This window comes from Eretmochelys imbricata, chromosome 24 (assembly GCF_965152235.1).
Source record: "Eretmochelys imbricata isolate rEreImb1 chromosome 24, rEreImb1.hap1, whole genome shotgun sequence".
Classification (NCBI taxonomy): Eukaryota; Metazoa; Chordata; order Testudines; family Cheloniidae; genus Eretmochelys; species Eretmochelys imbricata.
In genome coordinates this window covers 20,977,759-21,001,664 of record NC_135595.1, presented here as the reverse complement: position 1 = coordinate 21,001,664, position 23,906 = coordinate 20,977,759, and the positions used below count along the sequence as shown (strand labels likewise).

Genomic DNA, 23,906 nt, shown 5'->3' with positions numbered 1-23,906 from the left:
TGTGTCGCGCCGGGGGGTCAGCGTGTGCCCCGCCACGGCCGGGAGCAGGGGATCCTGGGGGGGAGCAGAGCTCAGAGCGGGCCGGGGGCCCCCGGAGGCAGGGGTCACAGGGCACCGAGGTCGAGTGTCAGGGGCATGGGGCTCACAGGCAGAATGAGCGGGAGCCCGGGGCTGGGGTCAGCGTGGGGGCGGGGGTCATGCAGGGGGGGCGGGGGGTTGGCGCCGGGTCGGCGGGGGTCATGCGGGGGGGGCAGGGGGCTGGCGCTGGGTCGGCGGGGGTCACCGCGGGGGTCATGCAGGGGGGGCGGGGGCTGCGGGTACCTGCTCCTGTCTCCACTGCAACGTGGTGAGGTTGAGCACCCAGCAGTCGCTGGTGACGCCGCCGGCCGCCAGCCCCCCCAGCACCACCATGGCCTGGCGGGCCGGCACATAGGCCGCGGCGTGGAAGTAGCGGGGGCTGGGCCCTGGCCCCCCGTCCTCCGTCCCCGCCAGCATCTGGGTCCAGCGGCGCTCAGGGATGGAGTACCTGTGGGGAGAGACCCAGAGCGAGAGAGTCCCCCGGAGCCAGGGGGGCCAGAGACCCACAGCCCCACCCCCAGAGCTGGGGGCAATGGGGCTCTCCCCACCCCAGAGACCCACGGCTTGCCCCTCCCCTCCAGCCCCACCGTTGGGGGGTAACCGAGGCCTGACCCAGGCCAGTCCAATTAGAAGAGGGTGGGGGGCAGCACCCCGGGCTGGGGGTGGAGTCAGGTCAGGAGTTGGGGTGAACCTGTGATCCCAGCGGGAGAAGAGAGGGTCCCATCCGGGGATGGCGGAGCCTGAGGAAGGGGCGGAGCCTGGCAGGTCCCTGGGGGGGGAGCCCGAGGAAGGGGGCGGAGCCCGGCAGGTCCCTGGGGGGGAGCCCGAGGAAGGGGGCGGAGCCCGGCAGGTCCCGGCGGGGGTGGGGGGTGGGGGGGGGAGCCCGAGGAAGGGGGCGGAGCCCGGCAGGTCCCGGCGGGGGTGGGGGGGAGCCCGAGGAAGGGGGCAGAGCCCAAGGGCTCCCCACTCACCTGTAGACGTTGCCCAGCAGCCCCTGGCGCAGGGACAGGCCCCCGAACATCCAGAGCGTGGCCTCCGGCCCCTCCACCATGGTGTGGCCCAGGCGATGCAGGAACCGGCTGGCCGTGTCCTGGGACAGACGCACAGAGGCAGGGTCAGCGCCTGGGGGGCTGGGGCTGGGGCCGGGGCCTGGGGGGCCAGCGTTGAGTGTGGGGTAGGGGATGGTGTGGGGCAGGGGATGGTGTGGGGCAGGGGGCGGTGCCCGGCCAGGAATGGGGTGTGCCCAGGCCAGGCAGGGCTATGGGGTGCCCGGTGGGGCCGTGGGGGTGGGGCTGGGTGGGGCAGGGGTGCCAGGATGCGGGGGGGTGCCCATCCCAGGCCAGGCAAGGGCTATGGGGTGCCCGGTGGGGCCGTGGGGGTGGGGCTGGGTGGGGCAGGGGTGCCAGGATGCGGGGGGGAGTCCATCCTGGGCCAGGCTGGGCAGGCGTGGGGCAGCTGGGCAGTGCCCCTGCCAGGCAGAGTGGGGAGTGCCCGGTGGGGTTGGGGGGATGGGGCGGGGAAGGGCAAGGGGGTGCATGAGCAGGGGGCGCCCAGGCAGGGTGCATGGGGGGTGGTTCGGCGAGGTTGGGGGGGCCCGGCGGGGGGACTCACGGGCGTCAGCTGGCTGTCCATCAGCGTCTCCCAGATGAGCTTCCCCGGGTCCAGCGGCATCGAACAATCCGCACCCCCGAATCCCTCGCCACAGATGCACAGACCCAGACTCTGGGGGGCAGGAGGGGGAGGGTGAGACGGGCACGGCCCTCACCCTGCCCCCCTTGGCTACTGCCCCCCAGGGCCTGTGCTGACCTCACCTCCTCCCCCCACATGCCTCAGCATAGATCCTGGGCCCAACCGTGGACTCCAGCCCCACTGTGAACTCGCCCTGGGCCAGTCCCCCAATGGAGCCCCCCAGCCGTTCCCCTTCTCCTCCCACTTCATCCCCCCGCCCCTCCCCCTGTTGTACCCCCTGCCTGTGCCCCCCATAACACTCTCCCTGCCCCTCCCCCAGCTCAGTCCCCTGCCCGCCCCCCAACCCTTGGTAAGTCCCCCTGTCCCAGGCCCCTCCCTTGGCAGCCCCCTGCCCGCCCCATCACTCACCATGTTGCAGACGCCCCGGCCAACGTGGGCAGAGCAGTTCCCGGGGCAGACCCGCAGCTGGCAGTGGGGCCCAGCATAGCCCCCCCGGCACACGCAGCGCCCATCCCGGCACTCCTGGGTGGGCCGGCAGCCAGGCCAGCAGCGATGCACCGCGAAAGTAGCGTTGAACCCTGATGCCTCGCTGGAGTTCGCCTCGTAGTACAGAACCAGCAGCCCTGGGAGGGAGGGGTGTTAGAGCCGTCTATGCCCCCCACCCGTGCACAGCCAGGGGAGGTGTGGGGGGGTGTCTCTGTGCCCCCCCACCGTCTACCCTGCGCGCAGCCGGGAACCAGGAGGGTCTGTTTGGCCCCCCATGACGCAGTTCTCAATGTTTTCTCTGAATACTGTGTGCCTCAGTTTCCCCTGTGTTACTCCAGTACCTAGGTGGGGGGTGTGACGAAGCGGGACTGTCCTTAATGTTTCCTCTGAATAGTGTGGGGGTACCTCAGTTTCCCCTATGCAGTTCGTAAGTATCTAGGGGGTGGGGTAAGGGTGTATGATCATTGCAGAGCCCTACAGGGCAGGTGTGTGCAGGAGTCTGGACACAGAGAATGGCCGACACCCTGTTTCCTGGCCACTGAAGGCCTGGCCCTTCCCCCCTGCAAGGTGAGAGCTAAAGGGTTGCAGAACAAAGGAATCCGGTGACCTCCTGGCCCGGGAGAGGGACAAAGCCCAGAGGAGGAGGGGCTGGAGGGAGTTTCAGTTTGGGGCTGGCCGGGACCTGGAGTGAAGGGTAGATGGGGTTGTCTGGCTCCCTGCCCCCCAAAATGGACCCAGCTGAGGGGTCCTGGTCTCTGCACCTACAAGCTCTGTGTTAGACCATGTTCCTGTCATCTAATAAACCTCTGTTTTACTGGCTGGCTAAGAGTCATGTCTGATTGCAGAGTTGGGGGCAGGACACTCTGGCCCCCCCAGGACCCCGCCTGAGCGGACTCGCTGTGGAAGCGCACGGAGGGCCAGAGGAGGCTGAATCTCCGAGGTCAGACCCAGGAAGGAGGAAGCCGGGTGAGGTGTGTGTCCTGCAGACAGGCTGCTCCCCGAGAGGAGACTCCCCCAGAGTCCTGCCTGGCTTCGTGGGGAGCAGGTCCCAAGCATCACCCAGAGACCCCGGGACAGGGGGACCAGGGGGTTTGATGGGTGCAGCGACCCCTGGGGGCAGGTGTGGCTGTGACTGGCTGCCTGGGCACAGAGACCGGCCGACAGGAGGTAGCCTGGCTCCTCATGGCTGGAGCCTGTCCCAGTGGCATAGCCAGGAGGGGACATCAGGGTGGGCCCTGACTTCGGCACCCACGGCTCTCGGTACCCGTCCGCACCCTACGCTGGGCCTGGCTCCCTGAGGCGGCAGCCCTAACTTTCCTGAGGATCTCCTCTGGGGCCGCGAACTCGATCAACTGCCCTCCTCCCAGTGGTGGCTTAGTCACTGGGCCAACGGGGCCCATGGCCAGGGGCCCCAGCCAATTGGGGGGCCCCAGGAAAATGGGTACAGGACCGCCGGATGGGAGCATTGGGTCGGGGTGCGGGGGCTTGTGGGCCAGCAAGTGCCAGAGCAGGGCCGGGGCTGTGGGGCAGGGCTGGATGATAAATGGGTGGGTCGCGGCCCACACAGACCCACCCAGGGCTACACCCCATCCCATCCCCTGCAGAGCCAGCTGGGACCCCAGGACACCCCCAACCCCATTCCGTGCCCGGAACCCCGGGGGGCCCGTGCCCAGAACCTTGGGGGGCCCATGCCCCCCCACTGAAAGCACCTACCTGACGCGGCCTCCACAGTGAGGGGCTGGGCACGGCCCTGTCCGCAGAAGGCTCCGATGAGGGTCCGGTCGGCCTGGATCTCCCCGGTGTCCAGGAAGGCCGGCAGCCCATCGAAGGCGTAGGCGTAGCTGTGCTGGGGGGCAGGTGGAGATGGGACCCCTGGTATGGCTGCTCCCCTCCAGCACCCCCCACGGCGCCTGGCCCAGGCCCTGCTCCCCCGGCCCAGGCCCTGCTTGCCCAATGACAGCGGCCTCTGCAGGGCCTGAACCCTGGTACCCCCCAGCACCTGCTATAGCACCCGGCTTGGACCCCACTCTGCCCCCCATGGTAAGATCCTGCTCTGCCCCCCAGTGCTGCTTTCCTCACGGCATCCAGCAGGGACCCTGCTCCCCACAACGCCCCCCCAGCACCTGGTCCAAGCCCCCCCAGCCCACCCCACTCACCATGCAGGGGGTGCTGAGGTCGGGCTGCAGGGTCAGGCTGATAGCGGGGCAGGGTTGGGCGGGCAGGCAGGGCTCCAGGCCGGGTGAAACCGACAGCACCCACAGGCAGTGGGCCAGGTCCCCGGGCACCCCCCCTGCCCGCCGGGAGCCCAGGGACCCCAAACCTGAGAGGTTGGCCAGCAGCGAGCGCCCCTCACACGCCCGGTAGCAGGTGCCCATGTTCCTGGGGGAGAGAGAGAGCACATCAGCACTGGGGGGGCCCCCACAGGGGGCCTGCCCCCAACACAGGGGGCCTGTGGAGGCAGGGACCCCCCAGGAGCAAGTGCAGAGGAGTGGGAGGTTCCTTCTCAGGGGAGGAGCAGTGCCACTCCTGGGGGGCGGCAGTAGGGTCTCTGTGGGGCGGGGGGTCTCACCTGGGGTCCCCATAGAACCTGGCAGTGTGGCCCCTTGTGATGAAGTGGGAATGTTCTCAGTGTTCTCTCTGAATACTGTGTTAGTGCCTCAGTTTCCCCTAGGCAGTTCTTAAGTGTCTAGGTGGTGGGATCAGGGGGTGTGATTGTTGCAGAGCCCTAGAGAGCCAGTGTGATGCTGTCTGCACAGAGAATGGCCGACACCCTGTCTCCTGGCCACTGGTGGCCTGGGCCCCTCCCCTGCAAAGGTGCCAACTGAAGGGGCTGGAGAACAAAGAGATCAGGTGGCCTCCTGGCCTGGGAAAGAGACAAAGGCCAGAGGAGGGGAGGGAGAGTTTTCAGTTTGGAGCTGTCTGGGGAAATGGAGGGGGGCCCAGATTGGGCTCTGGCCTCCCTCCCCCCCCCAGAATGGACCCAGCTGAGCGGTCCTGTTCTCTGCACCTACAAGCTCTGTGTTAGACCATGTTCCTGTCGTCTAATAAACCTTCTGTTTTTCTGGCTGGCTGAGAGTCCCATCTGACTGCGGAGTTGGGGGGCAGGACCCTCTGGCTTCCTCAGGAGCCTCACCTGAGCGGACTCGCTGTGGGAAGTGCACGGAGGGGCAGAGGAGGCTGAATGCTCCGAGGTCAGACCCAGGAAGGTGGAAGCTGGGTGAGCTGTGTGTGCTGAAGACAGGCTGCTCCCCGAGAGGAGACTTCCCCAGAGTCCTGCCTGGCTATGTAGGGAGCAGTTCCTGAGCATTGCCCAGGGACTCCGTGACACCCCTCCATCGGGGAATGGGGTGTGGGGAAGTGGGAATGAGCTTAATGTTCTCTCTGAATACTGTGTGTGCCTCAGTTTCCCCTTGTCACGGAGCCGCAGGCTGGGGGCTCCTGCACGGCTCCAGATGAGGCTCATGCAGGACTCTGGGGCAGGGTCTCCCCACAGAGCACCTGTCACTAGGGCCAGGAGCCTGTCCGGCTTCGGGGCCTCCAGGGTCCGACCTCGGAGTGTTCAGCCCCCTCGTCACCCCAGGACCCCCCACAGCGAGTCCCCCTGGACAGGACCCCTGGGGAGCCTCACGAGCCCCCAGGGGGCCCCCTCCAGCCAGCAGCGACTCCCAGGCAGCGCGTGACACAGGCGGGTTATGAGTCGAGGAGAACCCAGCGTAGAACAGAGCTTGTGTGCGCAGGGACCAGGGACCTGCAGCAAAGTCCGTTGAGGGGGGACCCAGAGCCCAGCGCCTTGGGCACCCCCTGAGTCCCACACAGGAGATGGCCCCGCTTCCAGCTGCCTGGCCCCAAACTCCTCCATTGCCCCCCACCCCCCCGGTCTTTGTCTCGCTTCCTGGGCAACATGTCACCTGGTCACATCCCCCTCCTGGGTCTCAGGTTCTGAGGGGCACTGGCCATCGCCTACTGCCCCCAAGGGTCTCAGCAAGTCACACTCCCTTATCCCCACCACCTAGCCACTAGTGCAGCACACAGGGAAACTGAGGCATGCATCATATTCATGCAGAACAATCAGACTCACGTAGGCTCACATACAAGGGGAACCCCCACTTCGTCACACCCCATCTATTGCTTTAGTACCTAGATGGGGGGGATCAAGGGGTGCGATCGTTGCAGAGACCCCGAGAGGGCAGGTGTGATGCCCACGGGCTGCAGAGACTGGCTGACACTGATGGCAACCGATGGGCCCCCACCTCCCCCACAAGGCGTTGGAGAGCACAGGCCAGGCCACCGGTTTCCTCAGGAGAGAGGCAAAGTCTGGAGTGGGGAGCTGGGGGTGATGGGCTGGGCTGTGGGAAACGGGTCAGTCTCCTGTGTGGGACTCGGGGGGAGCCAAGGGCACTGGGCCCCCCCCAGATGGACTTTGCTGCAGGTCCCTGCGCTCACAAGCTCTGTTCTACGCTGGGTTCCCCACGGCTAATAACCCGTCTGTGTCACTCGCTGGCTGCAGGGGATAGGGCCCTTTGGGGGCGTGTGAGGCTCCCCAGGGGCCCCGTCCAGGGGGACTCGCTGAGGGGGGTCCCGGGGTGAGCAGGGGGCTGAACGCTCCGAGGTCGGACCCAGGAGGCCCGGAAGCCGAGCAGGCTGCTGGCCCTGATGGGAGACGGTGCCCCGGAGTCCTGCCTGGCTTCATCCGGAGCCGGGCCAGAGCCCCCAGCCTGGGCAGCTCTGGGGGGCAGGGATCTGCCCTAGGGTCCCCGTAGTTCCCGGTGGCGCAGCACTCACCGTGTGGCCCCTCAGCGGGGAGATGGGTGTTGGGGGGCAGGAAGAAGGGGGTCTCTGGCCGAGTTGGGGGGCGGAGGGGGCCTCACCTGGGGTCGCCGTAGAACCCGGCAGCACAGCGCTCGCAGTGTGGCCCCTCGGCGGGGGGGGCGCAGTAGCAGGCCCCCGTGGCCCCGTGGCAGTGGCCCAGCTCAGGCAGGCCATGCCCGTTGCACTCGCACGCCCGGCACCCGACCGGGCTCGTGGCGTCGCCGAAGCTGCCGGGCTGGCAAAGATGGCAGCGCTCGCCGTGGGTCCAGTCTGCGGAGGGGGAGCAGAGTGAGCGGGGGGAGGGGAGTTGGGGATGTGGAAGGGGCGTAGGGGGAGCGCAGGGCTCAAGCAGGAGGACAGGGCCGTGGGGGAGCATGTGGGGGTCCGCAGGGGGGATGCGGGGGCCACGGGAGCGAGTGCAGGGGCCACGGGAGGCGCAGGGGGGCTATGGGGCGGATGCGGGGGGCCTCAGGGGACTCACCCTGGCACTCATCACACACCCCGGGCCCCCCGGCCTGGCAGCTGCTGTGGAAGTGGCAGCCGCAGTCCACGCTGCACCGGGCCCCCTCGGCGCTGCCATTGGCCACGGTGCCCGGCTCCGACGTCCAGCCCAGCTCACACTCGCACGTGTAGTCGGGGGGGCCGCTGCACCGGCCGTGTCCACACTCCTCGTAGCACCTGGGGAGACGCCGGGGTGGGGGTCGGAACCGGGACAGCCAGTGGCCCCCCCATGAATCCCAGCCCTCCCCAGAACCCCCCAGCCCTGCACCACCACCCCCCACGAGCGCTGCACCACCCCCTTCTCCAGACCCCCCCCAAATCCCAAACCCCCTGAGCCCTCCACTGCCCCCCGTGATGCAGCAGGGAGCGAGGTGGACTGACCGGGGAATGCCGTCTAGGTGGTGGCCCCAGATTGGGTGGTGCCCAACACCTACCTGACCCTGACAGGGGTGGGCGGGACCCCATTTAAGGTGCCCGTGGCAAGGGTACACCTGAAATGGGGGGTCAAGGAGGGCCCCAAGGATGTGGGGGTACACCACCATTTGCCCACTGAGGTTTTGATGGGGGGAGACCTAGAGGACTGGTCAAGCAAGCCCCAGACCGCCCTGGTTGTGACCCGTAGCCAGAGCCGGCGAGGGGCACTGCTCCCTGACCTCGGGGAGGGTACCACACCGGAGGCGCAGGACCCTACCCTGGTGGGGAGGGAGGGCCGAGGAGCACGGCTCAGAGAGGCGGAGGCCTCAGACCCGGCCACTGAGGGGGAACCGGGCCCCATCCCTTCCCCAGCCGCTGAGTTCCAGGCCGAGTTGAGGAAAGATCCCTCCTTGCGGAAGCTCAGGGACCTGGCCGACCTCAGGGTGGGACGGACCATGAGGAGAGGCTGCCAGGAGAGGTTCCTGTGGGAGAAGGGGTTCCTGTACCGAGAATGGGCTCCCACAAGGGAAGTAGAGTCCTGTGGGACCAGGAGGCAGCTGATGGTCCCCCAGAAGTATCGCCGCAAGCTCCTGTACCTGGCCCATGACATCCCCCTCGCAGGGCACCAGGGAATCCGGCGCACCCGGCAGAGGTTGCTACAGAACTTTTACTGGCCCGGGGTCTTTACCACGGTCCGGCAGTATTGCCGATCCTGTGACCCCTGTCAGAGGGTGGGGAAGGCCCGGGACAAGGGGAAAGCGGCTTTGAGACCTTTGCCCATCACAGAGGAGCCTTTCCAGAAGGTGGCCATGGACATCGTGGGGCCTCTCAGCAAGACGACCCGGTCGGGGAAGAAATACATTCTGGTGGTGGTAGATTTTGCCACCCGCTACCCCGAGGCAGTGCCCTTAGCTTCCATTGAAGCAGACACCGTGGCCGATGCGCTCCTGACCATTTTCAGCCGAGTGGGGTTCCCCAAGAAGTCTTGACAGACCAAGGCTCCAACTTCATGTCGGCCCTGCTCCGGTGCTTGTGGGAGAAATGTGGGGTCCAGCACGACTGGGCCTCAGCTTATCACCCCCAGTCCAATGGGCTGGTGGAGAGGTTCAACGGGACGCTAAAGATGATGCTGAAAACCTTTATGAACCAGCACCCGCAGGCCTGGGACAAGTACTTACCTCACCTGCTGTTCGCGTACAGGGAGGTGCCCCAGGAGTCTACTGGATTTTTGCCTTTCGAACTGTTATATGGCAGGAGGGTGAGGGGCCCCCTGGACCTGATGAGAGACGAAGGGAGGGGAAGGCCACTCCCGATGGAGAGTCAGTGGTGGAGTATGTCCTGATCTTCCGAGAGAGACTGGCTGAACTCATGGGCCTGGCCAGGGAGAATCTGGCCAGAGCCCAGAAGAAGCAGAAGGTCTGGTATGACCGCACGGCGCGGGCCCGGGCCTACGCCGCCGGGGATCCGGTGATGGTTCTCATCCCCGTGAGAAAGAACAAACTACAGGCCGCCTGGGAGGGCCCTTTCAAGGTTGTCAAGCAGCTCAATGAGGTAAACTATGTGGTGGAGCTGTCGAACCGGGCGCACCACCGCCGGGTGTACCATGTGAATGTGATGAAGCCATATTATGCCAGGGGGAATGTGGTGTTGGCCGTGTGTGGACAGTGGGAGGAGCAGGGAGATGACCCTTTAGTAGATCTATTCCCTGGGACCAGAGCTGGTTCCCCCCTGGAAACAATTCCCCTCTCGGATCAGCTAACCCCTGCCCAGCAAGCTGAGGTCAGGGGGGTGCTGCATCCGTACCGACAGCTGTTTTCCAACCAGCCTGGACGCACTATTCTGACTGTCCACCGGGTGCAGACAGGGTCGCACCCGCCGATAAGATGCTCCCCCTTCCGAGTCACAGGGAAAACTGCTCAGGACCTGGAAAGAGAGGTCCGGGACATGCTGGCTTTGGGGGTGATCCAGCCATCGGCCAGCCCTTGGGCCTCGCTGGTGGTGCTGGTCCCCAAAAAGGACGGGTCGGTCCGGTTCTGTGCGGACTATCGGAAGCTCAACGCCATCACTGTATCTGATGCCTACCCCATGCCCAGGCCAGACAAGCTCCTAGACAAGCTGGGAGGAGCTCGGTACCTTACCACCATGGACCTTACAAAGGGCTACTGGCAAGTGCCGCTGGATGCAGATGCCCGGCTGAAATCGGCCTTTATCACCCCTCTGGGGCTCTATGAGTTCCTGACCCTGCCTTTCGGCCTCAAGGGAGCACCGGCCACCTTCCAGCACCTCGTGGATCAGCTCCTGAGGGGGATGGAGAGTTTTGCCGTGGCGTATATTGATGACATCTGTGTCTTTAGCCAGACCTGGGAGGACCATGTGTCCCAGGTTAGACAAGTGCCGGACCGACTCCAGGGAGCTGGGCTGACTGTAAAAGCGGAGAAGTGCAAGGTGGGGATGGCTGAAGTATCTTACCTGGGCCATCGGGTGGGGAGTGGCCGCCTAAAGCCGGAACCAGCCAAGGTGGAGGTGATCAGAGACTGGCCCACTCCCCACACCAAAAGCAGGTCCAGGCCTTTATTGGGATGGCAGGATACTACCGAAGATTTGTGCCCCACTTTAGTGCCATAGCCACCCCCATCACTGAGCTATGCAAGAAGGGGAAGCCAGACATGGTGGTCTGGACCGAGCAGGTCCAGGAGGCTTTCTGGGCGCTGAAGGAGGCTCTGGTCAGTGGCCCAGTCCTGGCAAACCCAGACTTTGACAAGCCCTTTGTGGTGTTCACCGACGCCTCCGACACGGGACTGGGGGTGGTGTTAATGCAGGAGGATGAAAAGGGGGAGAGACACCCCATCGTGTACCTGAGCAAGAAGTTGCTACCCCGGGAGCAACACTACGCGGCCATCGAGAAGGAGTGCCTGGCCATGGTGTGGGCCCTCAAGAAACTAGAGCCCTATCTCTTCGGGCGACACTTCACCGTCTACACCGACCCCTCTCCCCTGATCTGGCTGCACCAGATGAAAGGAGCCAACGCCAAACTCCTGAGATGGAGCCTGCTCCTGCGGGATTACGACATGGACGTGGTCCACGTGAAGGGAAGGGCCAACCTGATAGCGGACGCGCCGTCCCGGAGAGGGGGCCCCGAACTTCCCCAGGTCGCTGGTCAGTGACCCCGCTCCGTTCAGTCTCGAAGGGGGGAGAGATGGGACGCAGCAGGGAGCAGGGTGGACTGACCGGGGAATGGTGTCTACTTCTGCTGGGACTGTCTGCGCGGGGGATGGAGGAGCCGGGGGTGACTCCTCTGGAGTGAGGAGACCTGAGCCTGTCACCGGAGCTGGGCGGGGTTGGACCGAGGTGACGCCTTTCCCCGGGAAAGTGGACAAAGGCTGGAGGAAGAGCAGGGGGGAGGAGAAGTGAGACTGTGGGAGGGGGGTTTCGGTTTCAGTTTGGGAGCTGGCTGGGGAAATGCAGGGAACCCCAAGGCTGGGGTCTAAGCTCCCTGCCCCCCAGGAAGGACTCGACTGAGGGGTCCTGGTTGTACCCACAAGCTCTGTTTTGGACTGTGTTCCTGTTGTCCAATAAACCTTCCGCTTTACTGGCTGGCTGAGAGTCACGGCGAATGCCAGGAAGAGGGGGGCAGGGCCCAGACGCCCCCACACTCCATGACACCCCAACCCCAGCCTCCTCCCAGCCCCCTCTCCCAGCCCCGCCCCCAAATTCCACCTCCCCAGCCTTGCACCGCCCCCTCCCCACCCCCCTGAGCCCTGCACCGCCCCCTCCCCGCCCCCCTGAGCCCTGCACCGCCCCCACCCGATCCCCTCCAGCCTTGCACCGCCCCCTCCCCGCCCCCCCGAGCCCTGCACCACCCCCTCCCCGCCCCCCCGAGCCCTGCACCGCCCCAACCCGATCCCCTCCAGCCTTGCACCGCCCCCACTCGATCCCCTCCAGCCTTGCACCGCCCCCTCCCCGCCCCCCCGAGCCCTGCACCGCCCCCCCCCTCACGTCTGGTTGCAGTGGGTGGTGCCGTCTCCGGTGTAGCCGCGCCGGCACCGGCATTCGTAGGCCTCGGGCGTGTTGCGGCAGCTGGCGAAGGGGTGGCAGCGAGCCATGCCCAGCCGGCACTCGTCCACGTCGGGGCACTGCCCGTAGGACCAGGCGGCGGGCTGGGCGGGGGGCAGCCCCTGGCTCTCCCACAGCGCCACCGAGCAGTTGGGGAAGCCGCCCACGCCGGAGAAATCACCATGGAGGCACCTGGGGGTGGGGGGAAGCAACGGGGGGGTCACAGCGGAGACAGGCGCAGCAAAACCCCCCCCCCGAGCCAGCCAGTCCCCGCCCTGGGGATCGGGCCAGAGCCCCCTAGAGGGAACAGGCCCCGGACCCATTCCCTGCCCCCCCCGAGCCAGCCAGTCCCCGCCCTGGGGATCGGGCCAGAGCCCCCTAGAGGGGACAGGCCCCGGCCCCATTCCCTGCCCCCCCTGAGCCAGCCAGTCCCCGCCCTGGGGATCGGGCCAGAGCCCCCTAGAGGGAACAGGCCCCGGCCCCATTCCCTGCCCCGGGGATCGGGCCAGAGCCCCCTAGAGGGAACAGGCCCCGCCCCATTCCCTGCCCCCCCGAGCCTGCCAGTCCCCGCCCTGGGGATCGGGCCAGAGCCCCCTAGAGGGGACAGGCCCCGGACCCATTCCCTGCCCCCCCCGAGCCAGCCAGTCCCCGCCCTGGGGATCGGGCCAGAGCCCCCTAGAGGGGACAGGCCCCGGCCCCATTCCCTGCCCCCCCGAGCCTGCCAGTCCCCGCCCTGGGGATCGGGCCAGAGCCCCCTAGAGGGAACAGGCCCTGGCCCCATTCCCTGCCCCCCCGAGCCAGCCAGTCCCTGCCCTGGGGATCGGGCCAGAGCCCCCTAGAGGGGACAGGCCCCGGCCCCTTCCCTGCCCCCCCCGAGCCAGCCAGTCCCTGCCCTGGGGCTGGATGGGAGCCGGTGCCCCCTAGAGCGAACGGCCCCCCCCAGCATGTTACCTGCCCAGCGTGGGGTTGTCCGTGTTCCCACACCAGCCACACTCGAAGTGCTGCAGACAGTCCCGGCAGGTGTTGAACTGGGCACAGTCCAGGCACTGGGGCACCGAATGGACACTGGGGGCAGGAGACAGATGAGTCAGTCCCCCGCTCGGCTCCACCCCCTCCCAGAGGCAGGCGAGAACCCAGGAGTCCTGGCTCCCAGCCCCCCCCGCCCCCCGCTCGGCTCCACCCCCTCCCAGAGGCAGGCGAGAACCCCGGAGTCCCTGCGCCCCTCACCTGTCGTACCAGCCCCGGCAGTCCCCGTACGGGTACTTGGCCAGGTAGGCGGCGAAGAAGAAGCAGCTGCGGGTGGACTGGCACCAGGCGCACTGGCTGGAGTTCGACAGGCACTCGGCGCACGTGCTCCGCCTGGGGGGGGGGGGGTTACTGCGCAGCTCCCCAGAGCCAACCCCCTGTCCCACCCCCAACGCCCAGCCCCCCCCAGACAGTGCCCGCCTCCCCGCCAGGCAGCACCCACGTGGCCCCAGCACCCTGCCCACACGCTGACCCCCCCAGACAGCGCCCACCTCCCCCCCAGACAGTGTCCACGCGGCCCCAGCACCCTGCCCACACTGACCCCGACCCCCCCCCAGTCCCGGCCCCCCACGAGGACTCACTGGTGGCACAGCGCAGGGCAGTCATGGGGGGCACGGATGGCGTGGGGCTGCCGGCCCCGGCGGCTACAAAGCAGATCCCCCTTCTTGCTACTGTTCACTTGCCACTCGCAGAACGGGTCCTGGGGGGATACCAGGAGGGTCAGAGACCCTCCCTGTAGAGCCAGCACCCCCAGAGCCCTCCTGTACCCCCTGTTCACCACTGTTACATGGCCATGGTATGTTCTGCACTAAGCCTGCCTGCAGAGGGATCACTTGGAAACTCATAATGTGCTGAACATCATTGTCCTGCTAACACGGGTATAACCACGCGGAGCATGAAGCTGGGTGGTTTTACAGGGTGTTTGTTACTGGAACGTGTTGCTGTCATGGGGTCCCCGGGCGACGCTCTGGACCTGCTCCCTATGAAGTGAGGCAGGACACTGGGGGAGTCTCCTCTCTGGGAGCAGCCTGTCTGCAGGACACACAGCTCACCCGGCTCCTACCTTCCTGGGTCTGACCTCGGAGCATTCAGCATCCTCTGCCCCTCCGGGCGCTTCCCACAGTGAGTCCGCTCAGGCAGGGCTCCTGGGGAAGCCAGAGGGTCCTGCCCCCCAACTCCGCAGTCAGACGGGACTCTCAGCCAGCCAGTAAAACAGAAGGTTTATTAGGAGACAGGAACATGGTCTAACACAGAGCGTGTAGGTGCAGAGAACGGGACCCCTCAGCTGGGTCCATTTTGGGGGGCAGTGAGCCAGACAACCCCGTCTGCACTTCACTCCATGTCCCAGCCAGCCCCAAACTGAAACTCCCTCCAGCCCCCCCCTCCTCCGGGCTTTGTCCCTTTCCCGGGCCAGGAGGTCACCGGATTCCTTTGTTCTCCAACCCTTTAGCTCTCACCTTGCAGGGGGGAAGGGCCCAGGCCATCAGTTGCCAGGAAACAGGGTTTTGACCATTCTCTGTGTCCAGATCCCTGCACACACCTGCCCCCTAGGGCTCTGCAACGATCATACACCCTTACCCCACCCCCTAGATACTTAAGAACTGCATAGGGGAAACTGAGGCACCCCCACACTATTCAGAGGAAACTTTAAGAACAGTCCCGCTTCATCACAGCTGTCACGCCGGGGAATGCCCATGGACCCCCCAGAGACAACAAAGGGCAGGCACGGGGGCTAGAAACTCTCCCCGGCTCACGAGCTGCTTGCCGGAAGAGATTGCTACTGCACCCGAGAGACCTTCCAATCTTACGCACTCAGGGTGGGGGGAGGAGCTCTGCCTGCACCTCGGTGCCGGGGGGGTGCACCCTAAGAGACACCATCACCTCTCTGCCCCCCAGAATAGCAGGACTGGAAGGGACCCCGCAAGGTGTCCAGCCCAGCCCCCCAGCACTCATGGCGGGACCAGGTGTTATCTAGACCCCTTGATGGGCCTGGGGGAGTCACTGGCTGGGGCTGGCTGGGTTCCCCTCCGCAGGGGCTGCGGGACGTCTCGGGGCCGGAGGAGACATTGGCTGGGTGAGTCTGGGGACTAGATCCCGGTTTGTAACCAACCCTGACGGCGCCGCCCCCTCCCTCGTTACCAGCCCTGCTCAGCTCAGGGATCCCCGCTCAAGCTAACGAGGGTGGGGGAGGGGCACTTTCTTTGCGCTGGCCAGGGCAGGAGACTGGGCCTGGAGGGGGCGCTGTTCCCCAGGCACAGAGTCGGTCGGGGGCCCCGGTTCAGCCGTCCATATCGTACCCTAGGGAACATCTCGCCCTCCCCACGCCCCCCAAAACCCCACCCCCAGTGCCCGTCTCACCGCGCTGCAGGCATGGCAGTCCCGGTACTCCTCGCACAGGAAACAGTTGCTGGGAGAGAGGACGAGGCGCACGGAGCCCCCCCCGCATGGCCCCCCGCCCCCCGGCCCCTCCAGCCGGCCGTGGCAGCTGGCACTGAGCGGGCACCAGCCGCAGCCCTGGTCAGCCAGGCAGGCCAGGCAGGAGGGGTAGGAGTGGCAGGGCCCCGCGCGGAACGGCTCCAGGAAGAAGTACGAGATCTCCTGCGGGGAAAGCGGGAGAGTGAGAACCAGGGGGCACCCCCGGCAGCCAGCCCCACGCACCCTAGCAGCCCCCAGGGCACCCCCGGCAGCCCCCAGGGCACCCCCGGCAGCCAGCCCCCCAGGGAACCCCCCAATCGGTCTGCAGCACCCCTGCCTACCCCAGCCAGCCCCTCACCCTTCCCCAACTCACAGCACCCCAATCATCCCTCTGCAGCACCTGGGTACAGGTGAGTACACAAGGGGGAGAGGGTCGGGGGTACACACGGGTGTGGGGGGTACACACTGCCACCAGGCAGAGGGATGGGGGAGGGTCCGGGGGTTCACATGGTGGGGGTACATGGGGAGTACACACAGTGGGCGGTACCGGGGGGTACGTGGCAGTTATCAGGGGTGTGGGGAACTGGGGGTTACACACGGGACAGGGGGTACGTGGGGGGCACACGGGGGGGTACCGGGGGTTACTCACGCTGCCCCCCGGCACGCCGGTGCGGTCCCAGATGAGGGTGAGCTCGCTGCTCTGCCCGGTGCCTGAGCTGTTGAGATGCCCCTCGACCTGCACCAGGTATTTGTTGCCCCGCTCGGGGCTGCCGAAGAGCCGCTGGGCGCCCGGGCGCTGAAGGGGGCGCGTCTCCCTCTCCTGCTGCACGGCCCAGCGCCCCACCTCCTCCTGCCACGGGCCAGGGGTCAGGGGCGGGAGCCAGAGCCCCCCGCTAGCGTCCCCCCGACCTACAGAGCCCCCCGCTGACCCCCCACCCCACGGAGCCTCAGCACAGCGCCCCCCGCTGACCCCCCACCCCACGGAGCCTCAGCACAGCGCCCCCCGCTGACCCCCGCACCCCACGGAGCCCTAGCACAGCGCCCCCCGCTGACCCCCCCACCCCACGGAGCCCCAGACAGAGCTCAGCGCTCCCCGCTGACCCCCCACCCCACGAAGCCCTAGCACAGTGCCCCCCGCTGACCCCCCCACCCCACGGAGCCCCAGACAGAGCTCAGCGCTCCCCGCTGACCCCCCACCCCACGAAGCCCTAGCACAGTGCCCCCCGCTGACCCCCCCACCCCACGGAGCCCCAGACAGAGCTCAGCGCCCCCTGCTGAGCCCCCCACCCCACGGAGCCTCAGCACAGTGCCCCCTGCTAGCATCCCCCCAACTCACTGAGCTGCAGCACAGAGCTCAGCGCCCCCCGCTGACCCCCCCACCCCACGGAGCCTCAGCACAGCGCCCCCTGCTAGCATCCCCCCAACTCACTGAGCTGCAGCACAGAGCTCCCCACTCCACAGCACCCCTGGCTGGCCCCTGCCCTACATCAACCCCCACTGGTGCCCCCTGCTGACCCCCCACCCCACCGAGACCCAGCACAGAGCTCCTCGCCCCACAGTGCCCCCCGCTGGTGCCCCCTGCTGACCCCCCACCACACCGAGCCCCAGCACAGAGCTCCTTGCCCCACAGCGCCCCCCGCTGACCCCCCCCACCGAGCCCCAGCACAGAGCTCCTTGCCCCACAGCGCCCCCTACTGGTGCCCCCTGCTGACCCCCTGCCTCACTGAGCCTGCAGCACAGTGGCCCCCACTGACTCCCTGCCCCACAGTATCCCCCGCTGATCCCTGCTCCTCTGCACACCCTGTTGACTCCCCACCCCACAACTCACCCCGGCCCACCCCCTGCAGCACAGACCCCCCAGCACCATGCTGGGGCGGCCCCGGCTCCCCCCTTACCAGCTCAGGGGCGTTGGGGGCACGGCCCAGCTTGGCGACCACGTGGAGGCGCTGCACACGGGCCCAGATGGAGACGTGGGGGGCTGGGGGGGGCCCGGCCAGCAGCGGGTAGATGAAGCCCTTGTAGACCAGGGAGACATCCATCTCCGAGCTGGGGCTCAGCGTGATGGTCGTGCTGCGGACAATGGACACCTGGGGGGGCACTGGGGTCAGTCTGCTGCAGCCCCCCTGTGGGGCACCCCCATGCTGCCAGCTGCCCCTCCCCAGCCAGCGCTGCGAGCTTCCCCTGGCAGTGCCCCCTCACCCTCCCCTTCCCCCATGGGGGACCCGGTGCCCGAGCTGCCCCTTCCCTGCTGGCATTGTGAGCTTCCCCCAGCAGTGCCCCCTCACCCCACCCCCCCACGGGGAACCCACGTGCTATCAGCTGCCCCTCCCCAGCTACCGCTGCGAGCTTCCCCCAGCAGTGCCCCCTCACACCCCATGAGGAACCCCGGTGCCCCAATTGCTTCTCTGGCAGCGCCCCCTTGCCTCCCCCGCACGGGGAACCCCGGTGCCTGAGCTGCCCCCCAACCTTGTCGGGCTGCGAGTCGTTGCGGGGGTGCTGGTAGGTGATGAGGTGCAGGCCGGGCAGGAAGTTGTGACGTCGGCAGCTCTCCAGGGAGGTGATGAACACAGGGCGCGGCCCCCACCAGCCGTAGGTACCCGAGATCTGCCCCACACGGCACCGGTTCTGCTCTGTGGGGGGCGGAGGGAGGCTCACAGGCCCCTGGGAACGCAGCAACCCATGTCCCCCCCCATCGCTCCCCCAGGAATGCCGCCCCCCTGCCCTGCCCCATCTCCCCCAGCATATACAGCCCCAAATCCCCTCTGCACAAAATGCAACACCCCCTCCTGGCACCCTCCAGCCCATCCCCCCAGGCAACCCGCCCTCCTAGAGTGATCCCAGAAGAGCCTCAGGTTCGGGGCAGGGAGGAGGGAACTGGGTGAAGGAGAGGGCTGGGGGGAAGGAGAGAGACGGGTGGGGAGTGGAGGGGAGGGGTAGGGGGCTGGGGGGAGGAAAGGCAGGTTGGGAGGGGGCTGGGGGGAAGGAGGGGCTGGGAGGAGGAGGGCTGGGGGGAAGGAAAGGCGGGTTGGGAGGGGGTGTGGCGGGGGCCGAGGGGCACTCACCTGCAACAGGCATGCAAGTCTCATTCTGCACGCACCATCCGAAGGGCCCGGGTGCGTGGGGCAGGGCGGGGGCTTCCCCACCAAATGCCAGGCAGGACTCACAGTCCACCAGGAGCCGGGCCAGGCCCAGGCAGCCGGTGCTGGGGCACTGAGAGAGAGACAGAGAGAGACGTCAATGGGGGAGCACAGCCAGACCCCCACTGCACCACCCCGCGCCAGGGAGAACCCAGGCCCCCTGGCTCCCAGGCCCCCCTGCTCTAACCCACCAGACCCCACTGCCTTCCCAGAGCCAGGGAGAGAACCCAGGTGTCTGTACCCCACCCCCAGGGGTGTGACGAAGTGGGGGATTTTCTTACTGTTTTGCATGAACACTGTGTGTGCCTCGGTTTCCCTGTGTGTAACGAGGTGGGAGGAGGGCGTTTGTTGTTGCAGGGGACAAGGTGTGACCTCGCTTAGCAGCCAGGACCCCAGACACCGGCCTGGAGATGGGGGACCCAGTGACTGGTGACGGGGAGGCCCAGCCCAGCTTGGGAGCCAGCCGGTTCTGGCCAGTGTGGGGACAATGGGCTGAGGAGAGAGGGGCCCGGGGCCCTGACCAGCCAAGTCCTTGCAGGGGGGAACAAAGGAGGGAAGAGAGGGGCCCCAGCGGCCTGTTTATCTGGGACCGAAGACAAAGGACAGAGGAGGGGCTGGTGGGGGAGATGATAACAGCTGATCGGCTGTCAGGAGGGGGCTGGGCTGGGGACAAGGAGCAGCCGCAGCCCGTGGGGACGGGGACAGACCCAGCTGGCCGGGGCTGAGACTGGCCAGGCCCCAGGGCCCCGAGAACTGCCCGGGCTGGGTCCAGACCTTCAATAACCCTCCTGTGTGATGCTGACGGGGAGTCCCTGCAGCTAGAGATCGGGGGGCGCTGCTCCCTCTGTGGGTGGGGGCCCCGGGGGCCCAGAGCGAGGGGACTCCCTGAGGGGTTCCCGGCAGAGCCAGGCTGCTGGGGGCTCAGAGGTGCGGTCCCGGTGGGCGGGGGGCTGCAGAGCCGAGGGGTCACTCACGTTGCTGGGGGGCGCGGGGCTCTGGCAGGCGTCCAGGCACCAGGAGCACTCGGGGTCCTTCCCGCAGGTGCTGCTCTCCGAGTACATGGAGCAGTAATCCAGGTGGTACTGGTGGTGGGGGGGGGGGTTAGGGCAGTCAGGGAGGGGCTGCTCCCCAACAGCCCCCCCCCGACCCTCGGCCAGGGACCCCCACCCCTCTCCTCCCCCACTAGCCAGAGACCTCCTGACCCCTCCTCCCCCACCAGCCAGAGACCCTCCCCAACTACCCGCCTGGGAGCCCCCTGGCCACCTCCCCACGTAGATGCAGCAATAGCCCCTGTGGGAGGGGGCAAGGGGGAGTTAATGGCCCCCCAGACAGCTCCCCTGCAAGCCAGAGCCTCCTCGTCCCCCAGCCAGAACCACCAAAGCCCCCAAGCCAGATCCCCTCCACACCATGGGCCAGAAAAGGGCGGGGGGGGGGGGGGTGTTTGCTGTTCTGCTCCCGTGAGATCCCAGGGCGCGGAGGGGAAGCCAGGGATCCTGGGGGGCAGCAGGGGCTGGGGGGCCTGGCAGAGGTTAGGGTCCCTGTGGCAAGGCTCAGGATGGAGGGGGTGCTGGGGGGTGGCGGGGCCCCGGGGGTCACTTACGTTCTGGGCGGGCACCTGGAAGACGAAGGTGGGCACCTTGTAGGCCACGAGGTCCCCGCGGGGGGCCCCACTGAACCCCCCGGCCACCAGCAGCACATTGTCTTGCAGCACGGCCGCCACGTGGGAATAGCGCCCCCCGGCCGCCCGCCCGGCCCGCTCTGCCGAGAGGGGAGCATCAGCCCGGCGCCGAGACCCACGGGCCCCCCGCCCGCCCCGCTCTGCCGAGAGGGGAGCTCAGCCCGGTGCCGAGACCCACGGGCCCCCCGCCCGCCCCGCTCTGCCGAGAGGGGAGCTGAGCCCGGGGCCGAGACCCACGGGCCCCCCGCCCGCCCCGCTCTGCCGAGAGGGGAGCTCAGCCCGGGGCCGAGACCCACGGGCCCCCCGCCCGCCCCGCTCTGCCGAGAGGGGAGCTGAGCCCAGCGCCGAGACCCACGGGCCCCCCGCCCTGCCCCGTGCCCCCCAAGCCCCTCACCGTGGGGCAGGCTCTGCGCCAGCGCCCGGCCGGGCACCCACTGGTGGCAGCCCAAGTGGTAGAAGAAAAGTTCGTCCTCGTAGCACTTCTCCTCATGGTAGTGAATGTGCACGTTGCCCCCTGCGGGCAAGAGGGGTCAGACCGGGGGGGGGGGTCAGGCGGGCATCAGACCAGCGGGGGGGGAACATCACAGCCATGGGAGGTGGGGGTCAGACCGGGGGAGGGGTCAGGCGGGCATCAGACCAGCGTGGGGGGAACATCACAGCCATGGGAGGTGGGGGTCAGACGGGGGGGGGGGGTCAGGCGGGCATCAGAGCAGCGTGGGGGGAACATCACAGCCATGGGAGGTGGGGGTCAGACCGGGGGAGGGGTCAGGCGGGCATCAGACCAGCGTGGGGGGAACATCACAGCCATGGGAGGTGGGGCTCAGACCGGGGGGGGGGGTCAGGCGGGCATCAGACCAGCGGGGGGGGAACATCACAGCCATGGGAGGTGGGGGTCAGACCGGGGGGGTTAATTCTCACTCACCACAGACCCACATGGGGGGGCTGATGATGGAGGAGGGAACAGAATGGGGGCATGGGGAGGTTCTGGGGCGGGGTTAGCGGGGGTCTCGGGGGGGCGAGCACATAGGTGCCAATGATGGGTAAGCATAAGGGGGTGTCACTCAGCGTACGCTGCCATCTGGGCCCGGTGACATGGGGGCGGTTGAAGGGGGGCCCAGTCGGGGGTCCCCAGCCCCTGTGGTGGACAGAGGTGGGTCCTGTGCGGGGTCCCTGTGAGGAGTGAGGGGGGTTCTGGCGGGGGCAGGGTCAGAGTGGAGTCCCAGCAGGGGGCTCAGAAGGGGGATCCCGGCGGGGGGGGGGGTCAGAAGGGGGTCCCGGCGGTGGGGGGTCTGAGGGGGATCCCGGCGGTGGGGGGGTCCCTGTGAGGAGTGAGGGGGGTCCTGGCGGGGGGGGGCAGAGTGGAGTCCCAGCAGGGCTGTCAGAAGGGGGGTCCCGGCGGCGGGGGGTCAGAAGGGGGGTCCCGGCGGCGGGGGGGTCAGAAGGGGGTCCTGGCACGGAGGGGTCCGGGGGGGGCTGAGGGGGTCCGAGGGGGATCCCGGCGGGGGGGGGGTCAGAGGGGGGGGTCCCGGCGGCGGGGGGGCCAGAGGGGGGGTCCCGGCGGGGCAGTCAGAAGGGGATCCCGGCGGGGGGGGGTCAGAAGGGGGGGTCCCGGCGGGGGGGGGGTCAAAGGGGGGGGGTCCCGGCGGGGCGGTCAGAAGGGGGGTCCCGGCGGCGGGGGGGTCAGAAGGGGATCCCGGCGGGGGGGGGGTCAGAAGGGGGGTCCCGGCGGGGCGGTCAGAAGGGGGGTCCCGGCGGCGGGGGGGTCAGAAGGGGGTCCCGGCGGGGCGGTCAGAAGGGGGGTCCCGGCGGCGGGGGGGTCAGAAGGGGGGGTCCCGGCGGCGGGGGCGGTCAGAAGGGGGGTCCCGGCGGGGCGGTCAGAAGGGGGGTCCTGGCAGGGGGGCGGTCAGAAGGGGGTCCCGGCGGCGGGGGGGTCAGAAGGGGGGTCCCGGCGGGGATCCCGGGCGCTCACCGTACACCACCATGTAGCTGCCCAGCACGCTGGCGCTGTGGAAGACGCGCTCGCGGGGGCCGTGCTGGGGGTCGCGCCCACGCAAGGTGCTCCAATGCCGCCGGTCCACGTGGAACAGGTCCGTGCTGTTCACCCGCATGCTGAACCTGGGGGGGGGTCAGTCAGCCGGGGAGCGTGACCCCCCGTCCCCACCTCGGCCCTCAGCCACACCCCCCCAACGCCCCCAGGCACACCCCTGCCATGCTCCCAGCCACGCCCCCAGCCCCCCACGGCCCTCAGCCACTCCCCCCACAACGCCCCCAACCCCTCCCTGGGCACCCCATCCCCCAGCCACACACCCCCAGCCCCTCCCTGGGCCCCCCAGCCCAGCCCAGCCCCCTGTCCCGCTCACCGGGCTGTGGAGGGCCGGTGCCCCCCGTACACCAGCAGGGCGCGGGAGGGCGGGTGGAAGACCATGGAGTGCCCGGCAGCAGCAGGTGCCTTGCCCCCGGCGGGCACCACGCGCTCCCACTGCCAGCCCTCCAGATGGAAGCGGAACATCTGTGAGGAGAAGACGTCCATGGCGGTGCGGCCTGCGGGGGGGGGGAAGCGGGGTTAGCAGGGGACGGAACCCAGGTGTCCTGGCTCCAACCCCCACCGTGCCCCCAGGCTCTAACTCCTAGCCCCCTGTCCCGGGGTCCCCGGGCGATGCTCTGGAACTGCTCCCCATGAAGCCAGGCAGGACTCTGGGGAAGTCTCCTCTCGGGGAGCAGCCTGTCTGCAGGACACACAGCTCCCCCGGCTCCACCTTCCTGGGTCTGACCTCGGAGCCTCCAGCCTCCTCTGCCCCTCCGTGCGCTTCCCACAGTGAGTCCGCTCAGGAGGGGTCCTGGGGAAGACAGAGGGTCCTGCCCCCCAACTCCGCAGTCAGACGTGGCTCTCAGCCAGCCAGTAACACAGAAGGTTTATTAGACGACAGGAACATGGTCTGACACAGAGCTTGTAGGTGCAGAGAACAGGACCGCTCAGCTGGGTCCATTCTGGGGGGGCAGGGAGGCCAGAGCCCAATCTGGGCCCCCCTCCATTTCCCCAGACAGCTCCAAACTGAAACTCTCCTGCCCCTCCTCTGGCCTTTGTCTCTTTCCCAGGCCAGGAGGCCACCTGATCTCTTTGTTCTCCAGCCCCTTCAGTTGGCACCTTTGCAGGGGAGGGCCCCAGGGCATCAGTGGCCAGGAGACAGGGTGTCGGCCATTCTCTGTGCCATCACACTGGCTCTCTAGGGCTCTGCAACAATCCCACCCACTGATCCCACCACCTAGATAATTAAGAAATGCCTTGGGGAAACTGAGGCATCCACACAGTATTCAGAGAAAACATTAACAACATTTCCACTTCGTCACACCCCCACTCCCTTCCCAGAGCTGGGACACAACCCAGGCGTCTGTTGTGATGAAATGGGAATGTTCTTAATGTTTTGTCTGAATACTGTGTGTGCCTCACTTTCCCCTGTGTGTTGCTCCAGTACCTAGGGGGGGCAATCAGGGTGCCTTATCAGTGCAGAGGCGCCTAGCAGGCAGGTGTGACGCCGACTGGCTGTCCAGGCACAGAGACCGGCCGACACCCTGTATCCTGGCGACTGACGGCTGTCACGGAGAGTGGGGGAGTCTGGGCA

General features: G+C 67.8%; 1 protein-coding gene across 1 annotated transcript in view; it reads right to left on the bottom strand.

The window, feature by feature from the left end:
* Position 1: 1 nt before the first annotated feature.
* Positions 2-23,906, bottom strand: part of MEGF8 (multiple EGF like domains 8) — a gene marked incomplete at its 3' end in the record, with an annotated part of 39,080 nt that continues 15,175 nt past the window's right edge. The window contains 23 exon segments of the mRNA XM_077840923.1: positions 2-54; positions 322-526; positions 1,050-1,168; positions 1,690-1,800; positions 2,176-2,390; positions 3,967-4,099; positions 4,410-4,632; positions 7,122-7,332; positions 7,544-7,740; positions 11,974-12,222; positions 12,982-13,095; positions 13,258-13,389; positions 13,638-13,756; positions 15,415-15,654; positions 16,121-16,321; positions 17,367-17,558; positions 17,938-18,101; positions 18,534-18,681; positions 19,583-19,690; positions 20,209-20,366; positions 20,681-20,800; positions 22,256-22,401; positions 22,647-22,827. Of these exon segments, the coding sequence (XP_077697049.1) occupies positions 2-54; positions 322-526; positions 1,050-1,168; positions 1,690-1,800; positions 2,176-2,390; positions 3,967-4,099; positions 4,410-4,632; positions 7,122-7,332; positions 7,544-7,740; positions 11,974-12,222; positions 12,982-13,095; positions 13,258-13,389; positions 13,638-13,756; positions 15,415-15,654; positions 16,121-16,321; positions 17,367-17,558; positions 17,938-18,101; positions 18,534-18,681; positions 19,583-19,690; positions 20,209-20,366; positions 20,681-20,800; positions 22,256-22,401; positions 22,647-22,827 (3,739 nt within the window).